At 48.3% G+C, this 9,926-nt stretch overlaps 1 protein-coding gene across 7 annotated transcripts in view; it reads left to right on the forward strand.

Annotated features, from left to right (window-relative positions):
- Positions 1-9,790, forward strand: part of LOC115548173 (ETS-related transcription factor Elf-1) — a 9,873-nt gene extending 83 nt beyond the window's left edge. Inside the window, exons 1-10 of one of the 7 annotated variants that reach the window (XM_030362597.1) lie at positions 1-157; positions 2,310-2,430; positions 3,095-3,169; positions 3,902-4,192; positions 4,570-4,696; positions 5,583-5,696; positions 5,892-6,047; positions 6,376-6,447; positions 6,777-6,972; positions 7,290-9,790. The exon at positions 1-157 is cut by the window's left edge and continues 83 nt beyond it. In XM_030362597.1, the coding sequence (XP_030218457.1) occupies positions 4,130-4,192; positions 4,570-4,696; positions 5,583-5,696; positions 5,892-6,047; positions 6,376-6,447; positions 6,777-6,972; positions 7,290-8,016 (1,455 nt within the window). In that variant the 5' untranslated portion in view covers positions 1-157; positions 2,310-2,430; positions 3,095-3,169; positions 3,902-4,129 and the 3' untranslated portion in view covers positions 8,017-9,790. Of the gene's footprint in view, positions 158-1,813; positions 2,196-2,309; positions 2,431-3,094; positions 3,170-3,901; positions 4,193-4,569; positions 4,697-4,904; positions 5,087-5,582; positions 5,697-5,891; positions 6,048-6,375; positions 6,448-6,776; positions 6,973-7,289 lie in introns of those variants that run through there. The other 6 variants (XM_030362595.1, XM_030362599.1, XM_030362601.1 and 3 more) reach the window with 6 other exon arrangements.
- Positions 9,791-9,926: the final 136 nt, after the last annotated feature.

Below are 9,926 nucleotides of genomic sequence, written 5' to 3' on the forward strand. Positions count from 1 at the left end.
CACGAATTATTACTATTTGTTAGTTTTGCCAGAAGTTTAAAGTGCCATTGATCTGGACCCTTAAATAAAGACGTTTGGCAACAGGAAGAACACGTTTAGTCACAGTTGAACGACCCGCCGCTGCTTTGGGGATCCGAACACATGACATAAATATAAGGTAAGCTGCTCACGTTGCTTCTCCGATATACAACGGAATCAAACTGGACACGGGTGGAATGTACACACAAATTCAAAGAGAGTTAGGGAAGTACGTTTCACACGTTTTTAAGTTGGACTTCAGTAGGAAATGAAAGTGAAAGTTAGTGTGTGTGTGTGTGTGTGTGTGTGTGTGTGTGTGTGTGTGTGTGTGTGTGTGTGTGTGTGTGTGTGTGTGTGTGTGTGTGTGTGGGAGTTGAGGCTGTGTGGTTGATGTTTGGCGCTGAACATATTTTACCGGCTACAGGAAGTGACCTCATCAAATGCACGGCTAAACAACTTATGGTGGAAGGAGGAACACACACACACACACACACACACACACACACACACACACACACACACACACACACACACACACACACACACACACATGAAGATGTTTGTCGGAGAACATAAACATTATGGCCTCCTCTCTCCATGTTTCGTTTGGCCAGGCCTGGTTACCCGAGGCAACAAGAGGAGCTTATCAGTGGCTCACCCTCGCCTGCCATCCTGTTATCAGGAGTGGCCTAGTTCATACACCCACATGCTTGAATGCACGCACACACACACACACACACACACACACACACACACACACACACACACACACACACACACACACACACACACACAGACGTGCACACATAAAGGCACACACACACTCTTATACACACAGACACGTGCACACAAAGGCACACACACACACACTCTTATACACACACACATGCGCAAACATAAAGGCACACACACAAACAGGAGAATGAATGCTATGGGGCTTATCGGGGTCCCGGGGGGGCTGGCAGCTACTTCACAGGCTGCGCTCCGGGGAGGGAGGCCAGGCAGAGACAGACCTGTGTGACCAGAGCAGCCAGCAGCAGGACCCAACACACAGACTAGAGAACCACTGGGCCTCATCCAGCTGTGCACCCCTGACCAGATGGTGGTTAGCACCGAGGCGAGTGCTGTTAGCTGTGGGGCCATCAGTGGAAACACAGGTGGCTGTGAGGCTGAGGCCATGCCAATAGGACCAGGGTATGGAGGAGTCAAGCGTTGAGGGTGTGGGAGTGCCAGCTGAAAGGTTCTAGGTTTGAACCCCTAAATGTCCCCACTGGCCCTGTGGGCGTCATTTTGGATTAAAGTTACGGGCTTAACGCTGAAAAACTAAATAAAAGTCCTCAGGTTTTGCATCAAGAACAATCATGCCCCCAATACTAAACGCATTTGTTCCATATTTTTGTGGTAACTATTGGAGCCAAATTAAAAACTTTATTCCCGCTCATAGACGACCCACGCCCATGCGTGTGATATGCTGTCGACATGGTGACAAGAGATCAGAGGAAGTGGAGCACGAGGGGCAGAGAGGTTTTCGGGCAGAGCTTGGCATCACCATAGTGGAGTCAGTGGGGGGGAGGGGTGGGACTCAGGAAGCTGTGTCCTCTAACTTGGCTGTGCTTCCTGTGTGATAACAGACACACACGGGCGCACCGCAGCCGCAGCGCGAGAGCGGGCGTATGCAGGGGCCCTGGCCGCCCCTATTTCTATAGAGGCAGCCACAACATATGCACAAAGCTGTTCATTGTGTGTGCATATTAGGGCAAAATACTTATATTATAGTTCTGGGAGATTCTCAGTCCATTGGGTTCTGCGCAAGCTCAAAGTGAGAGAAGTAAAAGGTCAATACAGAGAACGCCTTCATGAGGGCGGCCCTGAAAGTGGCAGGTGTGGCAACAACGTGTCTTCCTAGTACCAACAACATGTGTAACCTGATACCCGTACCACACAGAGGCATACAGAGAGACATGAGTGATGGTCCTGTAGAGAGATGAAGGAGAGGGGGAACGAGAGAGACACATAGAAACATAGAGATACAGAGAGAGGGAGAGACATGGAGAGGCAAACACAGGGAAGAGATGGAGACACAGAGATGGAGATACAGAGAGAAGAGAGAAGCATAGGAGAGAGTAGCAGCGGCAGGGAGACAGACTAAAAGAGAGCGACAGAGGAGACAGAACCAGGTGGGTAAAATGCCAACAGTTTTACTACTATTATGTACCCTTTGGCAATACGAAAATATATGTTTTTCAGTCCTAGCAAACACAGTGGCCCTTTACTATTATATGATTGGACAGGCTGATGGAGACTGAACACCATTGAGAGGGACAGGCCTCTAATTGGACCAGAGACCGGAGAGGACAATGGGGAGAAGTGGATGAGTGTGAGATTGAAACACTGCTGGGGAACATTTTACTGGTAGGAACGTTTAAATTGTGTTTACTTCCCCCACTGGCAGCCGTATTGTCATGTGGATTACGCTGTGAAGGCACATTGGGCCCACTCACACTGTCTTACTGGAAGAGAACTTGAGTTGATAGGTTAAGTAAGCAGCCAGCTGCTGTCCTCCCGTACAAACATGCATGCACAGTACACACACACACACACACACACACACACACACACACACACACAGACCTACAAACACACACACACGCGTTGCAATTTTGAAGCTTCCTTCCTGTCTCTAGTTTAGGCCCCCACTTTTTATAAGTGCGATAAGAGCAGAGAGGGGGGAAAGAGCGAGAGGTTGAGAGAGAGAGAGAGAGAGCGAGAGGTTGAGAGAGAGAGAGAGAGAGAGAGAGAGAGAGAGAGAGAGAGAGAGAGAGAGAGAGAGAGAGAGAGAGAGCGCAAGAGATACCATAAAACCACCACATCCGTATTTGTGTTAGCAAACCAGTAGAATTGACAGCTCTGCTTCAGGGGGGGTTTCAAGATTAAACGCCCTGCCCCCCACACACACACACACACACGCACACGCACACACACCTCTGTTTGGATCTCATCGCTGTGACAACACTTCCTCTCACCTCCTCCTCCCCCCGACCCCCCCACCCACTCCCTCTCTGTTCCCCTTCGTCAGGTTCTAACAACTGTGGACCGCAGAACCGTTGCAGTGAGCTGCCTCCACTTCCTCTCAGAGAGCAAAAGAGAGAGGGTGAGAGAGAGAGAGAGAGAGAGGCCGAGAGAGTCTCTAAAGGGAGAGAGAGTGAGAGAGAGACTCTGAGGGACATAGAGAGAGAGAGAGAGAGAGAGAGAGGCCGAGAGAGTCTCTAAAGGGAGAGAGAGTGAGAGAGAGACTCTGAGGGACATAGAGAGAGAGAGAGAGAGAGAGAGAGAGAGAGAGAGAGAGAGAGAGAGAGAGAGAGAGGCCGAGAGAGTCTCTAAAGGGAGAGAGAGTGTGAGAGAGACTCTGAGGGACATAGAGAGAGAGAGAGAGAGAGAGAGAGAGAGAGAGAGAGAGAGAGAGAGAGAGAGAGAGAGAGAGAGTCTCTAAAGGGAGAGAGAGTGAGAGAGAGACTCTGAGGGACATAGAGAGAGAGAGAGAGAGAGAGAGAGAGAGAGAGAGAGAGAGAGAGAGAGAGAGAGAGAGAGAGAGAGAGGCCGAGAGAGTCTCTAAAGGGAGAGAGAGTGAGAGAGAGACTCTGAGGGACATAGAGAGAGAGAGAGAGAGAGAGAGAGAGGCCGAGAGAGTCTCTAAAGGGAGAGAGAGTGAGAGAGAGACTCTGAGGGACATAGAGAGAGAGAGAGAGAGAGAGAGAGAGAGAGAGAGAGAGAGAGAGAGAGAGAGAGAGAGAGAGAGAGAGAGAGGGCAGGGAAGCACATGAGTGTGTGTTTCCTGTGTCGGCTGCCTCACACCCTGCTTGATGTCTTCATATCTGGTGCACAGTGAAGCCGAATTCCACACAAGAGACACTCACTGCCCTCGGCTCTCGACGTTACAGTAGCTCCTGGAGGTTCTGGACCCCGGTCGACCCCGGCGGGTGTCTGGATCTGAAGACTGAGAACCCTCTGGTCGTTTGAGGCCAGCTCGGCAGCGGTGGTAGAACCGTGACCCGACATGCACCTGTCCTAGAGGTCACCTGTTCACCTGTGGGTGCTGCCCAGAGACCCAGCCATGATGGAACAGACGGGGCTCATCTTTGACTTCGCCAGCGACCACATCAGCGTCATCTCACATGTAAGGAACACCAAGGGTGGTGGAGATGATGTGGAGGACTTTCCCCTCGGAGGCCCCGGCCACTGTTTATAGCAACACTAAAAATGTTGACCGTTTGTGTGTGTGTTTACATGCCTGTGCTGTGTGTGTGTGTGTGTGTGTGTGTGTGTGTGTGTGTGTGTGTGTGTGTGTGTGTGTGTGTGTGTGTGTGTGTGTGTGTGTGTTTATGTTGTATACGTGCATGCAGTGGTCCATTGCATGCAGAAGCGAGGAGGCTAACCATGAATAATGGTGTATGTGTGTATATAAACATACGCATACATATGTGTGTATTTAAATGAGAGAGTGAGAGAGAGAGAGAGATTTTCATTGATGCGTCACACACCCTTGTGTTGTAGCTGGAAGGCTATCCAGCGTCCCCTGCAGTAGTCGTCGAGCACATCCCCGAGGACGCACACATGTTCTCGTACTCTGGGCTGACGTGTGTGCAGAGCTACGCTCAAGAACATGAGCACCTGTTGAAAGGTGAGCGCCTATCATCGTTTGGTTACTTTGGCAAAGTTATTTTAAATGCTTAAGAAACGTGTGGATGCTTTCATATCGAAATTCCGTTCAAATCATTCATCGTTAAGAATAGATCTTAAGTTGGTTAACGAATGCTCATGTAAAGTGATTTTATTTAGTTTTACTAACTTGTTAGTAAATAGTAGACGCGGGCACATGGTTTTACGCATGCGCCGTTTGGGCTGCCACATTGTCCAGCCTCTACAAAATGCAGGAAGTGAAACAAAACATAACGAGCTTCTGACTGCTCCGGGGGAATAACACTGGAATTGCGTTATAATGTAGAAGTCGGGAAATGTGTTCACGGCGCGTACGCTATGGATTGTTATTCGTCCATGCATGGGATTAAAAGTGAGTTTCGTCATTGTTGTGATGACTGTTTGAGTCAACTGTGTTTTTTCAGTTGAAGTTTGCCTGATTGCCTAGCTTAATGGCACTGTTGCAAACGGTTGTAATATTTTATATAAGAAGACCTACCCCCATTTTTCGGTGAGGACATAAGTTTCATACGACTTAATGATAACGTCTTGTGAGCGTTGATTTTTTGCAAATCTTGCGTCTGATCGGTTGTTTACTTTTTCACTTGTTCACTTGTTCAATGCTTTTACTTAAGGGTAAACAAAATACAAAATGCTACCATGTGCGTATTTTCTTTTACATCCAAATTAGTATTTTATTTATTTAATTATTGTTGCAGACTCAATGATGAATATTAAGGAGTCCTGGCCTTGACACTCAATTATTCCCTTACTATTTAATGTCAACCGTCCACTGTTGATGTGGTTTTCCTGGTTGAAAACCCTAGTTGTTCTAACTTTAATTTTCTTTTTTCAAATCTCCTGTTCAGTGGAACCATGTGAGAACGCAGAAGCCATGGACACCATGGGAACGCTCGTTTCCGGGGATACATTTCTCAATCTGGATTCCCCCGACACGTTCTCCCTGGAAAGACATCACTTCTGTACGTATACAAGAGACCCCCCCATCCCCCATCCTCCGCACAATGCACATCATCACAACACCTCATCCCTACCACTGTCTCTATCGCAATCTCCATCTTGCCACCACATTTAACCTAGAATCCACTGCACACTCACTCACTCACTAAATCACTCACTCACACATATTAAACCTGTTTGTTCCTCACCCTCCAAAGGCACAGCCCAGATGTTTCTGCCAACCCCTGGGGAAGCCACTAGTCCTGTTGCCCAGACGACCCTGTCAGTGGACGGGCTTAAAGGAGCCTGTGAACAGACCCCTTGGTTCACTTATATCGGGGATGCCGAAACCCAGCAACAAACCAAAAAAAAGGGTCAGTCTTTTGACAAGAACAAATATTTTTTACTGATGTTACGCTACTGATGTAATGCCTTTGCTGCCCCCCATTAGCCCACAGCGCACCGTGTGAATTTTACTCCATATTTTTACTGTGAAACAGAAACAAAATAAATCAACTGTTTTACAGCTTAGCAAACCGTTTTAGCGGGACTCTTTTCCTGCCCACCTTGTCTAGGACACGGCGGTTTTGGATGGGGAAAATACTGTAACATTATTTAGAACAGGCTTCAACCTTGCAATGCTTTGCTGCACCCTTGACACATTCGACCACCTTTTTAAATGGTTTTCCTCTCCATTTCAAGTGAGGAAACCTCGACGGAGGGCTGAATCCCCAACGCCAGACATCCTAGTGAAGAAGGGCAAATACAACAAAGGTAACCTAGCAACAACAAGTGTGTGTGTGTGTGTGTGTGTGTGTGTGTGTGTGTGTGTGTGTGTGTGTGTGTGTGTGTGTGTGTGTGTGTGTGTGTGTGTGTGTGTGTGTGTGTGTGTGTGTGTGTGTGTGTGTGGTTATAGCTGATATTTCCTACCTACGGTCAAATGAGGACTGCAGCTTGCAGGTGTTGCACAGAGCTGATGGTTTGAATGAATGCCCCATTCCGATACGTGTGTGTGTATGTGTGGTGATATTTGAAACCCCAGCTGTTCCCTACCATTTTGTTCATCCTCTGTCTCTCTCCGTCTGTGTGGTGGTGGTCTTCAGGGGGCAACACGCTGTACCTGTGGCAGTTCCTCATGGAGCTCCTTCAGGACCGCCAGGTCTGCCCTCGCTACATCAAATGGACCGACCCCCGTGCGGGCATCTTCAAGCTGGTCAACTCCAAGGCCGTGGCCCGTCTGTGGGGGAAACACAAGAACAAGCCCGACATGAACTATGAGACCATGGGCCGGGCCCTCAGGTACCAGCTGCCCTGGCGACAGTCATCACAGACGCTACCTATGATTATTATAGTCCCTAAACAAAGGGAGTTTAGACCCATTATCATGCTCTTCTTATTGTTGTCATTTGAATACGGTGGTCTTTAACCCATTGTTATACTCTACCTGTTACAGACCTTGTAACGTGATGCTTATCAGCCCATTATCAAACCCTGCCCGTTACAGACCTTCAGCACAGTCGTTTTCCACCCACCGTCTTCCCCTACCTGATACTGACCTATTAACCATCCCGGTGGTGCAGATTGGATTGACGGTTTTGTGTCTCGGCCTTGCGTAGGTACTACTACCAGAGAGGCATCTTGAACAAGGTGGAAGGCCAGCGGCTGGTCTACCAGTTCACCTCACTGCCCAAGAACATGGTCTACATCACCGACGGCGACGTGGCCAAGAGCGAGGCGGAGAACGAGCCCGAGGACCACAGCGGCGGCGACGACGACGACCACGAGGAGGTCGGCGGCGACGACGACGAGGGCCTCAGCGACGACCCCGAGGACGCCGTCTCCTCCAGCAGCGACCATTCGCTGGACGACGCAGACTCCCGCTCCGAGACGGGGAAGATCTCTCCGTCTCCCGCCACGGCTGTCGCCATGGCGACCGGCCAGCGGGCCCGGTCCGCTGCCACCGCCGCCATCGCCGCGACCACAACCACCGGCACCGTTGTCACCCCCGCCGCCAACCGACCCGAGGGGGCGCAGCGGGGCACGGTTCTCCGCCCGCCCCCCAACAGCCTCATCCAGCAGCAGCACCTGCCCATCGTGTCGGCCGAGATGCTGCGCACCCTGCAGAACCTCCAGAGGGTGCAGTCGCTGCAGCCCGCGGGCCACTCCTCCGTCTTCCAGACGGCCCAGCTGCTGGGGAACCTCTGTGAGCAGCAGGCGGCGGCAGAGGGACCGCCCACGGAGAGCTCCCCCCTTGGCCCGGAGGAGAGGAAGCCCTTCTTGGGACAGACCGCCAGTCACGTAATGACCCTGCAGCTGTCGCCTCTCACCAGCTCCGACCAATGAAACCTTCCCAACAGCGAACTCGGGACCAATCACAGAGAAGGAAGAGGATGGTGTCCAATCTGCCTATCGGTCCCATGTGTAGGAACATCAAGCTAGGACCTTTTTGGTGCCTTCCCCTGTTTGGTAACTAGAAGTTGAGTGGGCCATTGCTGTCAGTATACTCTCTCCAAAGTAATTAATGTGTTCAGGATTTACTCTCATAACAAGGTGGGAACATAGCCAATTATATCATTTTCTTATATACTTCAAATGCAGGTCTGTTTAATCCAGGGGACTAGGTGTTTAACCATAATTTATCAGAATAAGTCATACTTTTCCACTTATACCCAATCTCCAACACAATTCGAATACCATGACTTATTCACTTTGCAGTGGAAAAGAGTTCACTGACCGTACTTAATTAGCAACTTTTGCTAATTAAAAGAACCATTTAAAGTCTCATTAGGATCCTAAATGTAGCCCATTAGCGAGGGAGGTCCTCTGCAGCGTACTTAGCTCGATCAGCACTTTCTGTCTCCCGTATGGGGGAAAAAAACAAGCGCTCTGCGTTGACGGAAACCAAAGCTCTCACAGCGTTATAGATTGCCTGCATCCTCCCAACGCAAATGTCTTTTGTGTGCACAGGGTGTCCCTCAGCCACTATAATTCTGGCTCTCAAAAAACGGCATTGTCTGTCCTTGCCTTAATGACCAAAGACCCATAATGCACTGGAAACTGCTGTCACCGACTTACCTCCCCCACGCAAGCACGCTGGCGTGACGGAGCTAAGGTTTAGCTCAGTAACACTGTTTTGGATTATTTTCTTTTTCTCTCTCGCCTCTTGCTGCTTGTGGTCCCTCCGTGCTTTCTCGGTTATCCCTTTCGTGCCTCTGCCTTTAAATGCCTTTGCACGCCTTGCACTATCCGTTACGGCGGCGGCCTGTCCGGCACCACGTCGCCTGTGGTCTATAGACCCTCGTCCTCAGCCAATAGGCTGAGGGTATTTATACATTCCGTATTGTCGTTGTAATGAGTGTGTTTAATTATTTGGACCATGATATACGTTATTGACGATAAGGGATGAATTTTGTTGTAAAAGGTAGTTTTTGAGACCTTCAATTGCTGTTAATACACAGTGCCGTAACTCTTGATACAATCGCCGTTGACAATCCACTTAAGAAACTTTTTGGTTTTTCCCCAACTTGGGCTTTTCTTTTGACAAATGTTGCTAGTAATCACAATCGCCCTGTCCACACATAAATCCTATGCAGTTGTAGATCATCGCTGGACCTGTAAAGCCTTTCTATGTTTATGTAATGTATGTGTTTGTAAACATGTATAATATAAAATGCAGTGTTTTAGACTTTGTGCCTTTCTGCCATTTCCTCCCTCAGGTTTATAAGCGTTTTGTTTTTGATGCGCGAAATGTCGACTTTTGAACGCAGTTAGTTTATGCAAGATGTTTATTATTCAACCATCGGTTTATGAATAAATATCAATAAAGGTCCAGTAAGGTGATTTGTTGTTTTCGTTACGATATGGGGACATATGAACATTGCCTGAAAGGAAGTCCTATGCAGCAAAGTTGTACTTTATTTTTTTAAATCAAGTGCTTGTTGACTGACTTTACTTTGCTTATCTGAGGATCTATGTTTATTGTATGTGTCTGAAACTATAGAGCCAAAAGAGCTACGTCTATGTTATTGCTTATTTTGATGTATTTTCTGCCAAAATGGCAAAAAGTTGAACTAAAGCTCAATATTACATAAAATAAAGTGTATCTGGTTTGAATGAATTTGTATATTTGTGCTTCATTTCATTTATTTTCCCTGTATAATGATAGCCTTATTAAGAGTAGATTTATTAACGAGTGCAGCTATGCGAATTAAGGTTCAACTCAACAAGTCACAAAACAATTGTATTTCAGTAAT

The sequence above is a fragment of the Gadus morhua genome, chromosome 8 (assembly GCF_902167405.1).
Source record: "Gadus morhua chromosome 8, gadMor3.0, whole genome shotgun sequence".
In the NCBI taxonomy this organism is placed as follows: Eukaryota; Metazoa; Chordata; class Actinopteri; order Gadiformes; family Gadidae; genus Gadus; species Gadus morhua.